The sequence below is a fragment of the Peromyscus eremicus genome, chromosome 16_21 (assembly GCF_949786415.1).
Source record: "Peromyscus eremicus chromosome 16_21, PerEre_H2_v1, whole genome shotgun sequence".
Lineage (NCBI taxonomy): Eukaryota > Metazoa > Chordata > Mammalia > Rodentia > Cricetidae > Peromyscus > Peromyscus eremicus.
In genome coordinates this window covers 5,297,814-5,319,240 of record NC_081432.1, presented here as the reverse complement: position 1 = coordinate 5,319,240, position 21,427 = coordinate 5,297,814, and the positions used below count along the sequence as shown (strand labels likewise).

At 53.6% G+C, this 21,427-nt stretch overlaps 1 protein-coding gene across 1 annotated transcript; it reads left to right on the top strand.

Annotated features, from left to right (window-relative positions):
* Positions 1 to 644: 644 nt before the first annotated feature.
* On the top strand, positions 645 to 16,293 carry Bnip5 (BCL2 interacting protein 5). The gene is made up of 12 exons (XM_059243883.1): positions 645 to 709; positions 6,288 to 6,907; positions 7,680 to 7,799; positions 8,349 to 8,413; positions 8,608 to 8,848; positions 10,380 to 10,511; positions 11,106 to 11,167; positions 11,354 to 11,603; positions 12,184 to 12,309; positions 12,867 to 12,931; positions 14,992 to 15,255; positions 15,870 to 16,293. The coding sequence occupies exons 1-12, from the start codon at positions 645 to 647 to the stop codon at positions 15,903 to 15,905; spliced, it is 2,046 nt and encodes a 681-aa protein (XP_059099866.1). The 3' UTR covers positions 15,906 to 16,293.
* The last annotated feature ends 5,134 nt before the right edge of the window (positions 16,294 to 21,427 follow it).

The window sequence follows — 21,427 nt, the reverse complement described above, 5'->3', positions numbered from 1 at the left end:
GATCAAGATACATTGTGTGTGTGTGTAGGAAATTGTCAAAGAATTAAATACAACTCTTCCAAACAAAAACAAACGGAAAAGTCCGTGGTGACCCCACTCTCTGTAAAAGGTCTGGACACACGGCTTCCACCATCAGGTCAGGTTGTCTCAAGGCCTGTTCTCCTAGCCCCTTCCATCTCCGGTGATCTTAGCCATGACCAAGCGGGGCTGTGGAGGTGACACAGACCCCCCCCCCCCACACACACACAGTGTCTCCCACTAGGCTTCGCTTTCGCTTCCGTACGACAGCCCGACGTAAAGCTGCTGTTTTCTAAGCACTGGTTTCGTTCTGGGCTTCAGGTATAATAAGGAAGTTGTCAACTGAAACGGCGCCTGTTTTTCCTCCTCCTCCTCCCTCTCCTGGGTAGTTATACCAAGCTTCCTATCTCTGGCACAGCCCGGAGGAGGGGGAAGCAGCCCGGGCGGGCAGCACAGGTAGGGTTGGGCCAGGCTGCCCTCTGGTTGGCTACCTGTGAGCTCAGCCCCGGGAGACAGTGATATATACAGCCCAGAAGTTCTGAGCCCCTGTGAATATTGTTACAACAGCAGCTTCTTCCCGGAGGCACAGGAACCGACCCGCACAGGACTTCTACTGAACAGGGGCCATGCCCCGCTCCAGGAATCCCAGCCCAGGGATGTCCCGGGACAGCAGCGACTTCTGTGGTCTCAGGTGGGTTGAATCCTTTCCTTGTGTGTGAACCCGGGCAATGGGTGGGTATTTCAGGGTCCCGAATGGAAGCTAGACATACTAGTAATAGACCCCAAGTCCAGACTTGGTTCTGCTTCTGGCTTGCTGAGCCTCCTAGGACCTTTTTCTTATTTTTATTTTTATTTTTTTGTTTTTTTTCTAAACGGGTTTCTCTGTGTAGTTTTGGTGCCCGTCCTGAATCTCGCTCTGTAGACCAGGCTGGCCTCGAACTCACAGAGATCCGCCTGGCTCTGCCTCCCGAGTGCTGGGATTAAAGGCGTGTGCCACCACCACCCAGGCCGCCTTCTTCAAAAAGACAGAACAGGGGCCAGCAGGATGGCTCAGCAGGTAGAGGTTGCCTGACATCCAAGCCTGACAACCTGAGTTCAGTCCCTGGAACCACACAGAGGAAGCATGACAGAATGACTCCTCTGCCCTCCACATGTGTGTCGCGGTACACACACCCCCACAAACCCGCACACCCCTACCCCACACATACACACACCACACACAACCCCCCACAACACACCCCTGCACACACACACATACACACACACACATGCACTATACACACAACCCCCCACATCACACCCCTGCACACACACACACACACACACACACACACACACACACACACGCACACACACACACACAAAACCTCCCATCACATCCTTGTACACACATGCACAAGCACATACATATACATGGACGAAGAGAACCCAGGTCAGTGTAGCTGACCCACCACAGTGGTCTGTGGCTGCTGAGGGGTCTCCTGGGACCTGCAGCTGTGTTCAGGAAGGCACTGTGCTGATCCCTCTGGGACTGCAGAGGTTGGGACTCTGGCAGGAGCCTCTGCCCACCTGCATCTGCCCCTGGCCTCCACAATGTTTAAGTGTCCAAGGACCAACTGGGAGCATCAGAGAAGGTTGCTCAGGTGTGAGGGAGCCAGGAATCACCAACAGACTTGGGGTAACTGGGGTGACAGACTGGAACAGTGAGAGGTTTGGTGGCTCTCTTTCTATTATGTAAAGGAAGGCCACCACAGACTTCTGTTGAGCCCAAGGTGATCTCCCTTCAGACCCGGCCTCTGAGCAGGAACACCTGCCAGGATGGGTCTGGAGGATTCCCACACTGCAGGGGGTATGATCGGCACTTTGTAGGAACGCAAGAAAGACCCTACTTCTAAAAAAGATGGAGGCCCTGAATTGTCATCACTTAACAAGTGGGGCCAGGTGTGGCACAGGGCAGGCCCACCGTTTTGGGAAAACAAGACCACCGTGTCTCCCATTCCAGGCATGCCAGTGGAGGCTCAGGGGTCTCCGAGGAGCACCTCACTACCCAGCAGAGGAGCACCTCACTACCCGGCAGGTGGGAAGGCAAGAGCTGTGGAAGTGTCGGTACCGTTGCAGGGGAGTCCAGATGATGCATTTGAAGTTAGCTTCTCCTGGCCCTTGCTGGGAAGCTTCAGAGCCTGACGGATAGCTGTGGGAGGCATGGGCCCACGAGAGACAGCCTGAGCTCAGCAGAGCCATTGGCCATGGGGCTGTGAGGCCCACTCTGGGCCCATCATCTTGTGTGTGGGCTGCGCGTGCGTTGTGTTGAGAAGAGGTTGCTTGGTGCAGGAGTGAGAAGACAGGATTCGGAATGGGACGGGCAGAAGAGTACTCAGGCCCGGCTCTTTGTTCCCCGCTGCTCTGGAACTCTGACAGTGTGCCAGTGGCTTATGACCTCAGTTCCCCATGCCAGACGGTCTGATTCTCGGGGCCCTGTCAGAGTCGATGAGATCACAGAGGTGAAGGGACTCACAGTGTGTTTGTGTATAATTATTTATTTGTTCCATAAATACTCAGGGCCTGCCTGGCCAGCGGTGGGAACAGCAGGGAAGCTGCTGGCCAGGCCTCCCTCGTGGGCCTTAGATATGAGGCAGCAGCAAGCTTGGCTTTTAGCCTCTTACACTGGAAACAGAGGCAGTATTGGACATTCTGAGTTAGGGCAGGCTGGCAGTGTACAGGATGTGTCCCTGAAGGCCTTCCATGGTATCTGTGAGGCGACGTGTGTGTCCAATGCCTACAGGGGCGGAGGAGGGAGTGCTTTGTGGCATGTGAGGCCAGGCCAATGTAATGATGAGGTCAGAGTGCAGTTTAGAAAATATGCCAAACACAGCGTCGTGCTGGGGAAAACCATGCCAGCTTGGTGTGACTTCTCTGGTCCTTTGTAGCTGTGAAATGAGTTGCCGGAACCATTTTCCTATCTTAAGCTGTGATCCACGCATCACCCAGGCATTTCTGGCTAGGGTGGACTTTGTTCTGAGAGCTCTCAGCCATGCAATAAATGTGTTTACATCAGTGGCTGGGTTGCTATGGGCTCCTGGTCTGGGCCAGGGCAGGATTCCCCTGCAATGACCAAACATGTGAACAAAACAGTCAGTTGTCCATGATGACTCCTAGATGGGCAAACGTTCACACTGAGAACCTAGAAAGATCAGTGGCCGTGGAACGTGGGGAAGTGTATCACTGTCTTCTCAGGAAAAACAGACTATCCAACAGAGAAGGTCTCTTTGGGGTAACAGGCTCACCCACTCTGGCCAGCCACACTCTCTCAGCCCCGGACCTGGATCTGGAACAGCGTTTCTAGAACATTCCAGAGAAGGAGCAGGCAGAGGGGCCGAGGGAGAGTAGAGCTGAGTTCAGTCAGTTGAGGCCATCTGGAAAGAGTTGCCAGGAAGTGATCATGGGATTGAAGGCCAGGACACCTTGGACAGGAGGCTGGCAAATAAGAAGTCATGGGCTTGAGGTCAGGAGGTCGTGGGGACCCTGGGGTGGTCCTTCACTGGGAAACTTCACTGGGAAGTGTGGCACCATGTGGGTGTGGTGAAGTAGCATAGCAGCAGGAAGAGGCTGAGCTCATCTCCACGCTGGGGGAAACTGTTTCCATAGCAACTGCCCCTTTTTAAAGATGGCTGCTCCTTTCTTTCAGCTGGGTGGGAGTGCTCCTACTTGCGGTGGGATGGACCCCGGAGCCAAGCCACCTCAGGGAAGAAGAGGGGCCTGAGCTGACCTATGACTAACGGCTTCCATGATTTGGTGAACAGCTATATCCTGGCTAAGAGAAGCCCCGACCCGTTTGTTAATATTTCTGGCTCAACTTCCTTTGAGCTAATTAATATAGTCAGGCAGTCCATTGGTCTAACTCTGCCTTTTCTTAAGCCCGCATGCCCTCTGAGCCCCAGCTTTATCAGTTTAAACACCAGAACGTTCTGTTTTAGATGTACGTGGCATCTTACTCATGACTGTATCCCAGAGGCATCACTAGTGAATGTGGGCAAAGTCAAACATTTTCCTCAATTTTTTTCTCCTCCTTATCCCACCCAGAGCTGTATTTTGGAAGTACAAAAGTAAGGCATCTTACTCTGGGGCTCTCAGGAACATGAGCCAGTTTCTAGGTGAGGTGCAGTCAGTATTGCGGGTCTCTGCACGGCCCGTGTGTTCCCGCTAAGGAACGTTAGCCAGAGCTGCTGTCCAGACTCCCCACCTCCTCCCCTGACCCAAGGACATCCTCACTTCCTTCAGGATGGTCCATGTGTGACACCAGCAGTGGTGTGGGTCTTGATGGCCTGGATGATGGTGACCTGCTGTGGGGTCCAGGTCTCCCACCCCAGACAGAGGCTTGAGGGAGAGAAGGTGTCACCTGCTGTCACCTTCAAATCTCCCTGTGTTCACCACAGCAGTTTTCCACGGTTTACTGTCCTTTCCTGTTCTTTGCACAGATCCCACACAGGGAATTGTAAATCTAGATGTTTTGTTTGAAGTGTATTACATTTTAATTAATTTAGTGTGTAGTGTGGTGTGTGTGTGTGTGTGTGTGTGTGTGTGTGTGTGTGTGTGTGTACTCATGCTGTGGCACTAGATGAAACTCAGAGGACAGCTTGTCAGAGTCAGAGCTCTCCTTCTACCACATGGGTCCCAGGCATTGAACTCAGGTCAGCAGGCTTGGCAGCAAGCACCTTCACCCCAGAGCCATCTCACCAGCCCAATTTCAGATTCCTGTTTTTGCCTCTGTGCCAGACCTGTCAGAATATGTTTAAGATAATTTAACTGGTTAGTAAAGGCAAGGGATGTGATGAATACATACTTTATCGTGTGTGTGTGTGTGTGTGTGTGTGTGTGTGTGTGTGTGTGATCTGCCATACGTGTGACTGTGGATACGTGTGTATCTGCCATGTGGGGGTGCCTGTGGAGGCAGAAGAGGACATCACATCCCCAGGAGCTGGAGTGATAGACAGTTGTGAGCTGTCTGAGGTGGGCGCTGGGAACAGAACTTGGGTCCTCTGGAAGAGCAGCACACTCTTTCAACTGCTGAGCCATCTTGCCAGCTCATGACGTTATATATATTATGTCATATATATACATATATACACACACATACATATATACATATACATATACACACATACATACATAGATATATATATATATTCCAGGCACCCACATCAGACAACTCACAACAGCCTGTAACTCCAGCTCCAGGGGGTTCAACACCCTCTTCTGGACTCTGGACACATGTACTCACATCCACAGACAGACACATATATTTTCTGGGCATGGTAACCTACCCTTAGTTCTAGCACTTGGGAGGATCTCTGAGTTCGAGGCCAGCCTGGTCTACATATTGAGTTCCAAGACAGCCAGGGCTACACAGAGGCCCTTGTCTTGAAAAAATAAACATAATAAATGATAGAAAGGGGGGAAGGGGCGTACAGAAGACCACGCAGGGGCGTGGCCCATGTTCAAGGCGTGTTCAAGGACCTGGGTTCCAGCCCCAGTGTTGAAAACATAAATGCCACATGTAGGAAAGAGCACAGATCATAACACAGCTTGCTTGCCCTGAGCATGAAACAGGCCAGGTCAGGCATGACCGTATACCTCAGGAGACTGAGGCGTGACCGAGAGATCGAGGCCAGCCTAGGCTACAGTTATGAGAACTCGTCTCTAAAGCAACAGTGGAGTACAGGAAGAAAGGAGGGTGGGAGGGAGGGAGGGAGGGAACAGCACCCAGAACCCCCCCTTCCCTCACCCCCTCCACCCCCACCCCTGCTCCTTGCTCCCCTCAGGGCTGTAACAGCTTAGGTAGTCCGGGCTGTTCCTGAGCCTTCCTGTAAAGGAGACTTGGGTGCCCAGGGCCTCTGTGTTTGGGTTTTCTCTGTGAGCTGCTGTCCTGGCCTTTGATTTCGCAAGGGGGAGTGTGAGGGTCCTGCTTCTGCGGGGACAAAGGTCTCCTGAGAAACCCGAAATCACCTGGGGAGAGGGGTGATGACAACAGGTCTGTGTCCCTCTGGCCACTCTGGCGGTGCCGCAGACCAGCTGGAGAATCTGATTCCATTTCCTTCTCTGGAAAATGGGGGTCGGGACCCCCTTCCCTGTGGGGTTGTGGAGGACTTTAAACAGGACAGCAGCTTTGGAAAGCATCACCAGGAGAGGGTGGCGTCATGGCGACGGGGGTTTGTGAGTGCAGGGGGAATGGGTGACTCTTCAACTGAGGGAGCTCTTTGTTTTGGTTGTAGCCCAGTGGAGACCCCGAGGGGCCCAAGGAAGCCTCCCACAGACAAGAGAGCCCAATCCTTGGACCGGCAAGTTCCCAAGAAGGACCCTGAGTCCTCGAACTCCAAGTACCCCTCCGGGCCCACTTACAGGAAGGCGCTTCGTCGGACGGCCAGCGACGGGGCCAGAGCTTCTGGGAGCCCACGTCACTTTGCAGAGGCCCAGGGAGCTGTGGCCCCAGCCCTCCCTCTGGGAGAGGAGAGTGAATTTCTCCCCTGTGAGCAGGGACCCCCAGAAGACACCAAGAAAGAGAAGCCCCCGAAGCAAGCCCAGCAGAGCTGGATGAGTGTGTTGCTGAACATCTTACTCCTGAGGGTTGGTCTGGAGGAGCCCAGGGAGAAGGCCAGCAGGAAGTCAAAGGGCAAAGGGGAGGCGAGCAAGCTCCCGGAGGCAGCCGAGGAGCCGGGCCTCAGGAAGAAATCTCAGGAGAAGAAGACAGGTCGGAAGAAACACAGTCACCGGAAGCCTGCTGCTGAGGAGCCCACAGGGCCCCGGAACTCAGAGGCAGAAGGCCAAGGGGACGTACTGTCCAGCTTGGCTGCCTCACACACCGAGGAGGCGGACCTGGGGCTGATCCGCAGGGGTGAGCAGAGTAGGGTAACCCCATTGTCCCACCCCAAGGACCAGGGTGCCCTAAGTTTATCTCCTAAATGTCCTCAACTGAGATCAGATGCGGAGAGTGAGGGACATTTCTATGAGGTTGAACAGCTGAGCACTTGAGATCCCATGGGGTGCCACCGTTCCACATGCTGTGTGGCCTGGGGTTAGTGACTCCCCTCTGGGCCTTAATGCACCCCCCTCCCCGCCCCCATCTATAAAAATAGATAAAATAGTCGCTGTCGCATGGGTTCGCACAGCTCACACAAACGAGTGCTTGGTGTGGATGCACACTAGCTGGTATAAGGCGATGAGGTTTGGGGAGGGGTGGAGGGAGCTAATCTCCCACCCCTCGGGCCTATGGGTGCCGGCCAGGTGCTCTGTCCAGCCCCCGCTCTGATGGTTTCTGCAGTGTCTGCCCCTGGAGCCTTCATTCCTCCGTGACGAAAGGAGGGAGCAGGCCTCCAGGCGTCCCGTAGCTGGGGCTGTGGAGCGAAGTCTCCTTCGCTCCCCGGAGGCCTCAGCTGTATGCTGGAGGCTTCGGTGCCACACACTGTGACTCTCATGAGAGGGAGACCTGGTGGGAGGGGGGCCTGTCTCTGAGACACCCCCCTTTCACCGGGAAATCCTGGCCAGTTTCTGAATTGGGGAAGGCTTGGGGGTGGCCGCTGTCTGGCCCGTTCTGTGGGATCCACTCTGTGGGTTAACAAGGTCAGTGGAGTGTCACTAACCCTGGCGTCTACGCATCTGACTTCCAGGGAGACCAGATTCTGAAGTCCCCCAGGCCTCGCCCTCTGAGGGAGGCCGTGCTGAATCCTCAGAGAATTCTGCCCAAACTGCAGGTCCCCCATCAGAAGAGGAGCCCCAAAAGCCTGACCGTGAGTCCAGATGGCTAAGGTCCTTCTCTCCTTGGGGGTGGGAGGCTGCCGCAAACTAAGGGGCCACTCAGGTGACTACTGCCCTAGCAGGGTGAGTCTCAGAACACGCCCAGCTTTCTTGTCTATTCCGCTGCTTCTGGCACTGTGTGCTGATTTTAGAGTCTAACCGGAGGGAAGCAGAGGTACTAGAAAGGCTGCTTAGCAATGCTCCTGCCTCCGTGCCAGTGGGCACGTGACTTTGCTTTTGATCTCTTCAAATGTATTTAAAAAGATAGAGAAGAGGGGCCGGGCTGGGGTGTGGTTCAGTTGGTAGAATTCTTGCCTGGCATACACCAAGTCGGCAGTAGATCCCCAGCATCCCATAAACGGGGTGTGGCGGTGTACGCCTGTAATCCTAGCCCTGGGGAGGAGGGGGCTTCTCCCTTCGAAACCCTCTAAGGAGCTGTTGTGGATCTCCGAGGGAACCAGACAGGCCATGTTCACATTGGGAGTCCAGATCCGAACACTGTCTGTGTACTTAGGAGTGGTGGTACCCATGCTCTCTTGCAGAGGATGAGCTCATCTGGAAGATAGTGGAATTGCTCAAGGAAGCAGGGGACCGTTTGGAGGAAGAGGTGAGGCACCAGCACCAGAGAACACCTGCTGGGCTGCTGCAGCTCCGGGTTCGTGCTCCACCTGCCCTTCCCAGTTAGCCTTACTCCCTAATTCCTGAGGCCGCCACCCACTCTGGGCTGTCCCTCTCCGGGGCTACCTTTACCCTGTCCTCACGGCCGGGGGCCTGACTCACATTCTCTCACCTCCCCCACAGCAAGCGCAAGTCCCTCAGCCGGAAGTGGCTCCCCAAAAGCCAACGCCGCCGCCCCCCAGGAAGAAATCCCAGGAAAAGAAGTCCAGTCTGAAGAGAGCCTTGTCCCTCAAGAGGCTTGCCCCCGAGGAACCCAAGAAAGTGGGTGCAGCCACTGCCCTTGGCCCAGAAACCCGGCCCAAGAGGCCCAGCTTCCTACCCCTGTGTATTAGCAGCCAGCGACCTTCCACCTCCAGCATCCATGGTGAGTGGGCTCTGGCAGTTACCATAGCAACTGCAGCTTCCCTCCGGCTCTGGGATCTTCCCAGGGCTGGGATTGGCCAGCCTTGTTCTGATGCCCACACTAGGCCTCCTGCAGTGTGGAGAGGGGCGGGGGTGGAGATGGAGAAGGGACAGGAGCTGGTCACCTCCACATGGCCTCACCTGGGTGCAGGCAGCCCACCTGGGCCCTTGACAGGACTGTATGCAGAGTCCTCAGCCACCCCCATCCTCTGCAGCTGGGCTGAGGAGGTTTTCGTGGCAGAGCTGGAGACAGGGGCCCTGGTTCTCAGCTACATTTTTTTTTTCTCTTATTATGTGTGTGTGTTTTTGCCTACATGTATGTCTGGTTACCATTCACATGTCTGGTATCTGTGGAGGCCAGAGGTGGGCATCCGATCCCCTGGAGCTGGAGTTCCAGATGTTTATGAGCCACCAAGGAGGTGCTGGGAGTCAAAGCCACATCCTCTGGAAGAGCAGCGGATGCTTAACCACTTAGAACTTAGAATTCTTAACCACTTAGAACCCTTCACACACACACACACACACACACACACACACACACACATACACACACACACACACACACATACACACACACACACTCATTTTGTCGTTGTTTTGATTTTTTTGGTGGTGGTTTTTTTGCTGTTACTGCTTGTTTGTTTGTTTGTTTGTTTCTGTCTGTTTGGAGACAGAGTCTCATGTAATCCAGGCTGGTCTCAAACTCCCTGGTATAGCCAAAATGTCCTTGAACTTCTGGTGCTCCTGCCCACTTCCTAAACGCTAGGGCTATACAGGCTCGTGCACCACCTCCCAGTTTCTGCGGTAGTAGGAGTTGAACCCAGAGCCTTGTGCCTGCCAGGCAGACAGTCTACCAGCTGAGTGCCCCAGGCCCACCTGTTTCTCTCTCTGTCATCTCCTCTCAGTGTCTCAGACTTCTCTCTGTGTCCTATTGTCTGTCTGTATCTCTGTTTGTCTCAGGGGAGAGGAAGCTGAGATCAAGGGTGAAGTGATGAGGTCATAGTCACGTGGCCCATCAAAGCTGGAGCCAGAGTTGTAGGGAGCAGGGCTGGTCACATTGGTTCTTCCTGGACATCATGGTGGGTGGGAGCCAGCCTCGAGGGACACCGTAGCCAGAAGGGTTTCTGGCTTAGAGAGCATGGGTTTGGGGTCTTACGAGGATGGATTTTTCCTGTAAGACGGTTTAGGCCATGGACATTTATTCACACCATGGAGCCAAGCATCTTCTGTCCCCCAGTGAACCAAGCAAAATGGTGGCTAGGTAGGGAACCCATGGAAAGAGGGAGGAAAGGGCAGAGAAGCAGAGAAAAAGGTTTCTCTAGGGGCTGCAGAAGCTTGATCTGGGCCACCAAACAGAGCCCCAGACTCGGCACAGACCAGAAGCTCCCTGAGCCCAACGGAGCCTGAGGTCAGGGTACACTGGTACCTGCCTGGGCTCAGAGCCAGCTGCTGGGTGTGGCCGACACAGCACACTGTGCCTTTCTGCTCCCCAGACTCAGAGGAGCCAGGATTCCAGGAGGTCCTGTCTGTAGACGGTGCATGCTCACATCCCTCTGAACGTCACACCCCAGCTGACGGCCGTGGACCCACGGAGAAGCCGCCGAGGGACAGAGCCTGGGAATCCAGTTAGTACCTTGCCCCTCAGAGATCCCCTCAAAGATCCTGTCTTGACTCTGCCATTTGAAGAAGAGAAACTGAGGCAGAGAGAGGGATGCCGAGGCCTGTTTCAGCCTCCCTTTGAGAAGCCGCTGGCCGTGAAGACAGAGCACACTTTATCTGCTAGCCTCAGTTTCCTCCTTTCGCAAGGGTGGTCCTTGCGAGTTGCTGAAGGTCCTAACTGAATCCTGGCCTGTGAAGTAGAGGGCAGACAGGGCGCGGCAGCTCCTGTGTGCTGTTATTACTGTTAGGTTGACCGGCTTGAGAACTGGGTGATGATGGGAAGGAGCAGAGAAGGGAGCCATTGTTACCACGTTAGTGTTGGCGGAGCCGGGCCCGGATGTGAAATACTGTCAGGTCTGCACATCTGGAGACATCTGGGGACAGGGGGAGCTGGGGAGACAGCAGTCAGTATTAGTGCCTCATAAGCATGGGGGCCCCAGTTTGCACTCCAGGACATGAAAAGGGAAGAGAAAGGACAGAAGGGCGAGTGTACAGACCTGCCCCTCGGAAGCCAGCGCCGGCCACAGAGGCTTTTGTAAGAAACCCTGTTCTTTCCTCAGGAGAATTCAGGAGGAAGATCCTGGCCATACTCCAAAATGCAGAGGAACAGAAGGGAGAGCAGGTGAGGACTCCCTCCCCCACCCCCTGTTCTTTGGGGGACCCCCACCCCGTTGCTTCATCCTAAGCTCCCGACTGGCCTCCTCCAGACCATCACCCTCCTGCTGGGTTACACTGTCTAGGCCACAGTTCACCTTTGACCTTCTCAAGGTCAGGGGCTGTGCCTCAGTTTCTCTCTTCTTCCCCACAGCAAGCTCAAGTCCAGGAGGCAGAGGAGGCTGGAGAAAACCCCGCCCCAGCCTGCAAGGTGAAGTCACATGGGAAGAAGTCCAACCTCCGACGGGCCTTTTCCCTCAGGAAACACGGCTCCAAGGATTCCAGGAGGACAGAGGCCTCGGGGTCTCCGGGTGCTGCCAGCCCGGAGGCCCGGCCACCCAAACGGCACAGCTTCCTGCCTATGTGTGTCAGTGGTCACAGAGCTTCCATCTCCAGCGGCCCAGGTGAGCAGGCCTGGTGTTACCGTGGTAACTTCAAGTCTTGCCATGGGCTTTCTGCTGTGGGAAGAGTGGGGAGGTGAAAGGACCAGTTTTCAGCAGGACACCCGCCAGAAAACTCAGAGTTCGCTCTTAAAAACAAAGGCATTGCTAGATCTGTGATTGAGTGTTAGATGTCACTTGGGAACGCTAACAGAAACAGACCAGGGCACTGAAGGGGACCTCACTAAAGCATGAGGACCATTGGTGTGCAGTGATAACCTGGTGCTTGCCCAGTGCCTGCTGTATATACCACTAACACAGTACTATCTCATTTAACATGGGAGGTCTGTCTTATGATTCCCATCTGATAAAGGGGAATGTGAAGATCAGACTGACCGGGCTGAGCCTTGCACATTTAAAGGGAAGGTGATTTTGCTGGGTGGAAGCCATGGGCATGTCCATGTGCTTTTTCAGCTGCAGACTGTGAGGAAGCAGAGGGCAGAGAGGGAACACTGAAATCCCCTCAGAAGCAGGGCAGGGCCGGGACCTCCCCGAGGAATGAGGCAGATGCCTAACTCATTCATTTTTCTGCAACCCCGTGCAGAAGACCTGGAGTTCCAGAAGCTGGAGGCTGCAGGAGGAGAACCAGCTGGGTCCCCAGAAGTGCCTGTCCAGGCCAGAAGCCACACACCAGATGAGCAGCCTCTACCAGGGGGAGCCTGGGAATCCAGTTAGTATATCCTGCACCCACAGGGATAACTTCCGACAGCTCCTCTCCCATGATGCCCCAGGCTGAGTAGGGGATGCTCCTAAGAGTGAAGAAAGCAGCTGAACTGCCCCCAGACCCTCCAGTGGACCCAGTGACCATCGGTGTGCTCTTTAAACTGGGGCTGCTGTGCCGGTCCAGACGAGGCTTTTGGGGTGTTAGTGCATTTCACGGGTGTAGATGGTCCCACCTCGGTCCGACTCAAGCTGCCAACAGTTGGTAATGACCTCTCTGTGAGTTTCCTGCATACTTGAGCCCAAACCGGCACCACAAAGGCTGATAATGCAGCTGAGTCACCCTCCTGTTGTGGCACACCAGTGGCTGGCCACTCCGAGGGCAAGTCTCCATTCCTGACGTTAGGAGCCCTCGGTTTCCCCGGGCGTCAGGTGGAGCCAAGTGAGGTCACAGGCGGAGAGAACATCCAGTCTTTATTGGAACAGCTATGCTGCTGTGGCAGTCTGTCTGTCACGGGTGCCAGGTGTCACTGGGGACAGCTTCTCATCCTTCCTTTCTTCCCTCAGAGGAGTCCGTCATCCATAAGTTGGTGGAAGGTCTCCAGGAGGTGGACAGCGAGCTAGGGAGGCAGGTGAGTAGCCCTCAAACTCGCCAGGCAGACACAGGGCTCGTGCACCCTCCTCTGAGACCTGGGTTCCAGCCCTCCTTCTGAGTGACTGTGTCCCTTATGTCCCTTAACCTCTCCAAGCCTCAGTTCCCTCTATTGTAAAACAGGGATAATTCCTGCTTGACCAGACAGTGCCCATGCAGAGCACACCTGACCCATGGCAGGTGAAGAGGATTTAGTTTAAATAATAGGATGCAGGCAGGCTAGGGTGATGGACGGCAGGTAAGAGATCCTGAGTTCAAATCCCGAGCACATGTATCAAGAAGCCAGTCATGGCCTCATGCATCTGTAAAGCCCAGAACTGTATGAGGGGGAGACAGGAGGGTTGGTGGGGTTCAGTGGCTGCCAGCCTACCTCCAGGGTCAGTGAGGACCCCTGTCTCAAGGGAATAAGGCAGAGCCCTAGAGCGGGACATCAATATCCTCTGGCCTCTATATGTACATGTGTGTATACATCACACACACACACACACACACACACACACACCCCACACACACACACCCACACCACACACATACACACACACACCACACATATATACACACACACACACCACACCATACGCACACACACACACACACCACACCACACCACACCACACACACACACACCACACCACACACACACACACACACACACCACACCATACACACACACACCACCACCACACACATACACATACACACACACACATACACACACACATACACACACCACACACACACACACACACCATACACACACACACACATACACACACATACACACACACATACACACACACACACACACACACCCCACACACACCCCCCCCACACCACACACATACACACACACACCACACATATATACACACACACACACCACACCATACACACACACACACCACACCACACCACACACACACACACACACACCACACACACACACACACACCACACCATACACACACACACCACCACCACACACATACACATACACACACACACATACACACACACATACACACACCACACACACACACACCATACACACACACACACATACACACACATACACACACACATACACACACCACACACACACACACACCATATACACACACACACACACACACACACACACACACACACACACACACACACACACCAGAATGTTCAATGGCTCCCCAAACCAAGTCCTCAGACCCCAGAGACCTTGCGCCCTCCAACCCTTCAGATCCTGCTGCAAGGACCCTTTCTGCTCTGGCCACCATGCCGGTGAGCAGTTTAGCTGGATCTGGTTCTCTCAAGCTTGTAGCTTACCTGTCCCCACACAGGCTCCTGACCTCCACCATCAGTCTCCCCTAGAGGCAGGTCCCATGTGAGGGTGTGAAGGTGCCTCAGCTTTCCACCTCCTAAGCCCAGCCCTAGGACATCTGCATCTCACCACCCAGCGACCCAGAACACCTCCCACCCCCCCCATGCCACCCCGCCACCACCATGTACAGTAGGGAAAATCAACACTGTGCACTTCCTGAGAGCATCCTCCACCGTGGCTGCCTGGAGGGAGTGTGAAGACCCCAGCCCTCCTCAAGATGCATCCACACACCACGCTGCCTGGGCCGCCTTGTCCCAGATCCTCGTTCCCCATCAGTGTGTCCAGGATCTCAAATACATCACATGTGACCCAAGTCTTTGTCTTTGGGGCCAGCCCCCAGGAGACCCCAGCTGCCATGTCTACATAGGAAAAGAAGAAAACTGACCAGAAGAACCTTATCTGCCCCTAACCATTTTGGAGAGGGGATCTGGTCTCCCCCATTTTTATAGCCAAACGAGGCTCAGAGCGACATGTTCTGTGCAGGGCTATGTGTGCATGCGCTTTCATTTTTTGCTTTGCCCTGCAGCTGTGATCATGCCTTGTAGAAGTGAGAGTGGGCGGGGGGGGGGGGACTTAACGGAGGGGTGCTCACATAGATACTAGGGAGCGGGCTGGGGTGGGAGACTCTCTGCCGGCAGCACCGACGACCTCCACTTTTGTTCCAGATCCGACAGTACCCCAGCTTCAGGAATTTTTTTAATGAGTTCTCGGATGCCTCCCTCAGGAAGCTGGTGGCCACCTTAGACAGACAGAAGGCCCGCCTCTGGGAGGAGGACAGGAGCCTGGTCAGCAGACCCCCACCGTGCGCCTTTGGCTCACTCAACAAGTTTGCCGCCAACCACAGCTGTGCCATCTGCACCCTCATGCAGTCCAGAGGCCAGTACAGGGGGCACAGCTATGCCCACTTCCTGTCCAGGAAGGCCCAGCAGGTGAGCGCCGGAGGGGAGGGCCGCAGCAGTGGGTCACAAGGGACGACAAACGGGATCTTTCGACTCTTCTGAAGTGCTCAATCAGACTTCACAACTTTTTTTTAAAATGACATTTATTGTGTGTGGGCACACACACCACGTGTGTGAGCGCCACGGCACGCACGTGGAGGTCAGAGGACAGCTTGTGGGAGCTGGCCCTCTCCCACCATGTGGGTTCAGGCTTAGTGGCAAGTGCCGGTGCCTACTGAGTCCTCTCTCAGACCCATCAGTCAGAAGTTTTAGGCTTCAGTTCCAACGCCACCTCCTTGCTGCAGGCTTCTGGGACAATTCTAAACCACAATGACAGGATTAAGCGGTAGTCAGATGTCAAAGGACTGGCGGCCGAGGCAGGGGAGCCAGTGGTCCCTGGCGGCCGCCAAGAAGATGGCGGATGCAATTTGGAGGATCAAACTTTGGAGACTATAGCTGAGGTGGGAAGGCCGGGGACAACTGTTCATAGTGCATGAACAGCTGCAAAGGCTAGTGGACCCAGCGTGGGTGTGGACGGGGGGCTAGGAAGCGTGCTGCGTGCAGAGTGGGATCCGCTGACGCGGCTGTGGCCTTTCCCCTCCCAGAACATCACGAGTCCGGCTGGTCAGAGTCCAGACTGAAGGCCGCCGCCGCCGCCGCATCTCATACCCAAGTTCTGCCGGACTAGCCAGCAGCCAGCAGCTTTGGCACGGAGACCCCGAAGACACGCAGGACGGCCTGGACTGTGCTTCCCAAACACGCCTGGAGACGAGCGTGGACAATGATGCTCTGTGCAGTCGGCGCTGTCTGGGGATGCTTTTCTTCCTGGAAGCTGGACCAGAGGCCAACTGGGGGTGGGGACTGGGTTGGGGTTAGGAGAGCGGGCTCCGTCCACTGAACCTGAGGAGAGGTCTCACCTCTGCATCTCTCCATCCCACTGTCATGACGGCTGACTGACACCTGCCAGATCCAGCTTTCAATGAGTATTATCTAGGGTGTGTGTGTGTGTGTGTGTGTGTGTGTGTGTCTGTGTGTCTGTGTGTCTGTGTGTCTGTGTATGTGTCTTTGGGGGTGGGGGCTGTGTGGGTATAGGTCAGAGGTCAACTTCAGTTGAACTTCCTCCAGTTCTAACTACCTTGTTTTTTGAGAGAGGGTCTGTCACTGGCCTGGGACTCACCAAGTGGGTTTATGTAATGTTGAGAGTCCAGGGATCCGCCTGTTTCTGCCTCTCCATTGCTGACATCACAAACCACCACACCCCACCATAAATGAATCTTTGTTTTGAAAAATAGTTTTTTTCAATTCGGTCTCCAACTCAAAAAAAAAAACGCACATGCATTCAACAGCTGAGTCTCTGCTACGCGTCACCTACTCAGTTGGCCAAATAGTGTTTAATGCTAGTAGATTCATGAGACCCCTGGGAACTCTGTAGACCCTAACAGGAGCCTGGGGTGACCTATGGATTGGGGGAACCTCTGGTCTCCCAGAATCCTATTAGCCTTGTGAAGATTCTGAAAGTTATCTAGTGTTATGTCTATAATTATTTTATTGTATTGAGACATGGTCTCAATATGTAGCTCAGGCTAGCTTCTCGAGTACAGTGAGGACAGATGCGTGCTATACCTGGGCTACTTTATCATGGTCTCATCCAAAGTCGGGGGGCTTCCAGCTGGGCTGCCCCAGATGGCGGCACAGGTGTGCACTGCTCCAGAGCCTCATGCCTAGGACATGCAGTCTTTATCCTGCCCTTCTGCACACTGTGGACGTGATGGCATGCTCCCCGCTGATGGCTGTGAAGTGTCTCCAGATGGCTCCCTCTTGTGGGTGTGTCTATTTGCACAACTGTGAGGTGTGGGTGCAAAAGGCCCTGCCTTCCACCCAGCTGGCCAGTGACTCAGATGGGCAGTTTCTCACATGTCCGTGCTCACACTTAGGCAATAAGGCCACTGACTCCCTGGGCCGGTGGCAGGAAGGCGGGGACCGTGGGGGAGGGTATTAGAGCCTAGATGGCCGACCGAGTCTTGTTAGCCTTGGAGACTATCGGTGGTCACGTCAGGCTCATGGCAGGCACTATGGATGAGGGACAGAATGAAGGTAGGGAGGCCTGGGCTCTCAGGTGGGACCAGCCTCGAGCCTGAGGCAGCCTTTCAGGAAGTTCAACTAAAATCGTCTTTTTTTTTTTTTTTTAATTGCTTCAAGGTGTTTTTATTGGCACTTGGTGACCTCCTTATAGGTTTATTTTAGGCAGTATTCAGGGATGTGTCACTGACGTGCAAGAACTAAGTTTTGAGATGAGGGTCAGGAACCTTTTGCACATAATTTATTTTTCTTTATTATTTTTATCAGTAAGACAATCAGTGTCATACATAGTCCAGGCTGGCCTTGAACTTGAGGCAGTCCTGCTCTGCCTAACAATAGCTGGGATTACAGGAATATGCCACTACATCCAACTGTACCGTTTCTTTTATTTAAAGATTTTGTTTTCTTTTTAAATTATGTGTGTGTGTGGGTTCGTGTACATGAGTGCAGTGCCCACAGGGGCCAGAAGAGGGCACTGTATCTCATGGAGCCGGAGTTGAGGTGGTTGTGAGCAGCTCACATTGAAACACTGAGTCATTTCCAAACCTTGGACATAGTTTCTTATCAGTGAGGACCTTCCGGGTGGTAGAGTATTAGGTATGAGTTCCAGATGCTGGCATCCAAGTCTCTTTTTTGTACTGTGTTGTTTGAACCAATAAAGATGCTGACTTTCTCCGAGTGTGATCTGGATCTTTCTAGAGAAGCTAGATGACCACCCCTTGCCCTATCCAATGGAAACAAAATGTCTGCTCCCATCCAGTAGATGAAGGACGACCACCATTCTGCCCCATCCAGGACAAGCAGGCCTGCTTGATAGGGGGGCTCAGCCTCCTTGTCCCCTGCCCTGGGTTCTCTCTGGATATTTCTCATGTGGTCCATCCTTGGGGTGACACCGTGACGTCACAGTAACAGATGGGTCATAGGTTGGGCGGTCAGGAGCCCCAGGCTTCCCATCTGCAATGCTGGGAATGAGGCATTGCCCTTGTGACTTCTACAACCCTGTGAATGTCAAGGTGAGAGGCACAGAGACTGGGTCAGCCATCTTTCTTTTTTAATAGCCCATGAAGCTGAATGTGACTGTGCGTAGACGTTGATGGGGCAAGAGGCCCTTCTATGCTACATGTCTGAATGAAAAAATGAGAGAGAAGGTTGATTATAGACATGAGGGAGAGAACAGCCTGAGGCATGTGAAAGAGCCCAGACTGAACATGCCCCGCAGACTGAACCGGGGCATGAGCAGGGCTTGGCGGGGTGGTGTGGGTGTTGAGAGAGGAAGAGATGAGGAGCGGGGGACATCGGACCAAAAGAGGAGCCACGGACTAAGAGACCAAGAGAGAGCATGGACCAAGAGGAGACAGCCAAAATGGCTGGGTTATATAGGAATCAGAGAAGCTGGGTGCTGTGGGATGTTCTGTATGTCAAATGTGTAGCCCAGGCTGGCCTCGAACTTGTGATCCTCCTGCCTCCGCCTCCTTCAGGAAGTCCTACCGGCATGCGCCACCACTCAAACAGCATGACCATCCAATTTAAACTAACTTATACCAGTAACAGCTGGGGGTTAGGGGGTAATGCTCAGGGACTGGAGAGGGTAGGGGGCAGGGTATGCCAGCCAGGAAGACTTTGTAACAGGTACTTGTGAGTAGGGACTAAGGGAGACTGGCCAGAGTCCACTTGGATATGTTAAATAGGCACCTCTGTTAGCTATTTGTCCCGGGTTTCTTTGAGACCCAACAATATCCAGTTCAGCTTGGGCTATGTAAGACCTGGTCTACAAACAGAAATCAGTCCCTGAGTGTGTTGATAGAAAAAGGAAAGGCCAGATGTGGTGGCCCAGGCCTTTAATCCAAGCACTCTGGAGGCAAAGGCAGGTGGATCTCTGTGAGTTCAAGGCCAGCCTGGGCTACCTAGTAAGTTCCAGGCCAGCTAAGACTACATAATAAGACCCTATGCTTAAAGAAAACAAAGAAATAAATAAGAGGAAGAAGAGATTAAAGGGACTAATTAAATTTACCAGAGTTAGCAAATGAAAATACAGTCTGTCCAGCAAATTTGAATTTCAGGTAAATGACTATAATTTTGGGCACATACTGCCATAAAAATAATTGTTCAGTGTTTACCTGAGAGTTTCACTCACAAGCTGTCCTGTGTTTCATCTGCCAAGCCTGGAACTAGAACAAAGATCTTTCTCCATTACCTCAAAACAGGAGAAATGAACACAAGCCAAGAGAGTCTGCAAGGGGCCCAGGATCCTTGGGATAATGGTGATGTTGGAAGCGTCTGGGCTTGACTACTCGCTCTGAGGGAAGTCAGTTGTTAATGGCTGCTCAGTACCCTGTGCCCGGGAATTGTTATTTCTGGGTTGAAAAGGACTCTCCTGTAGATGAAGGTCCTCGCACTTAGATGAAAGTTATGTCCTGGGGACCTGTGGCCACATGCCAAACTCCAGCTCCCGCCCCTCATGGCTTATACCAAAGGATCAGCCAGAGCATCCCTGCCAGACACCAGGGGTCTCGATTTTAGGTTGGCAGTGGGTGGTGCGGAGGCGGTCACATTGGAGACAGAGTCTTATGTAGAGCAAACTGGTCCCTAACTCACTGGGTAACCTAGGATGACCTTGAACTCCTGTTCCCTCTCTGGACTTGATTCTTTGCTTGCTTTTCAAAAGCCCGTTTTGTTCCCTGAAATGACTGTAACGTTTAGGCTCCTCCAAGGCCTCCTTGTCACAGGGTCCCCCTTTCTCTGCTTACGTTTACCCCTGGGTCCTCAGTGGCCAAGTCCAACTTACGGCTGAGCATCAGTGTTGGTTCTCCGTTTTGAATTTGAGTATTTGTTAAGCAAATGCTGCTGGAGCCTGCGGGCAGCCTGGGCCTCCTTGCTGGGCCTGACTCGGGTGGTTTCCTTTCTAGGGAGCCGTGGGGGCACATCTTCCGCTGGACAGCCTGGAAATGTTGAGGTTTGTAGTGAGGCCCGTCCTCTGAATCCTAGCCAGAGCGACTCCACCTTGCAGCAAGCTTCAGGAGAGTCTTCACAGCAGACTTAGGCAAACCAAGTCATCCTTCCCACAGTCAGTGTTTGTAGAGACTCAGAGAAGGGCAGGCAGGGGGTGCGGGCAAGCATGGGGTGCGGGCAAGCACGGGGTGCGGGCATGGAGTGCAGGCAAGCACGGGGTGCGGGCACGGGGTGCAGGCACGGGGTACGGGCAAGCATGCAAGCCCAGTCTGCTCAGGCTTTGATGTATCTGTGCTTCATGTCAGCTGAGCCTGTGGTCTGCTTCAACCCGAGGTTGTACTTGGTAGGCCTCAAACCCGGAACAAAGGGCTGAGGTGCCTACTAATGTATCAAAGCAGATGCTGGCTGCCAGGGTCTCCCAGCATCCCTCAGTCCCTACCTGTTACCTGGGTATACCTGGCTGGCATACCCTGCCCCCTACCCTGAACTCTCCAATCCAGGGGCTGGGATACCTTCCCCCAGCTGCTCTTTCCTATATAATCCAGACATTTGGGCTACAGGGTCCTTTTGGCCTCTTGGCTCCTGGTTCTCTCTCCCCTTCCCATCTCCTCACAGCTTGGATCAAGGCCGTGTTCACTCTGGACTATTCCAGATGCCTCTGGCTGTTTTCTCCTGTATATCCACTATCAACCTTCTCCCCTACCATAGCGAGGAGCAGTCACGTGCTCCTTTTTATCTCTCTCTTTTTTTTCATTCAGTGTTCTCACAGGATCTGCATCAGTTCTGCTGGAGACCTGGAGTGTGAGGGCTAAAGTTATGTCTTAAGTTTAAGTTACTGTGCTTAAGAGATGTATAAAACACAAATGTCTCTAACCTGTAAGCCCCACCAGCCCAAGGACAGATAACTTCCTGAAGTGCTGGGGGCTGCTGTTTATGGAAGGTAACAAGCCATGTGTTTCCACTTCTGTAAACAAGGTTGGTTGCCCCAACTGCACAGGATGTGCTTGATCACACGAGGCAGGGGGTGTGTCTGGACATATGCTTGCCCATGATTGGACGAAGGTGGGAAGTCTGTAGCCTTGGGTGTTTTACACTGAACTAAGGTAATTCATGGACATTCTCTGGAAATCCCAGA

Bases quoted from the DNA above. Each gene is read 5' to 3' on its own strand.
- Bnip5 (XM_059243883.1), top strand. From the start codon at position 645: ATGCCCCGCTCCAGGAATCCCAGCCCAGGGATGTCCCGGGACAGCAGC. The intron at 8,414-8,607 runs GTGAGGCACCAG...CCTCCCCCACAG, and splicing joins GGGACCGTTTGGAGGAAGAG to CAAGCGCAAGTCCCTCAGCC. The intron at 8,849-10,379 runs GTGAGTGGGCTC...TCTGCTCCCCAG, and splicing joins TTCCACCTCCAGCATCCATG to ACTCAGAGGAGCCAGGATTC.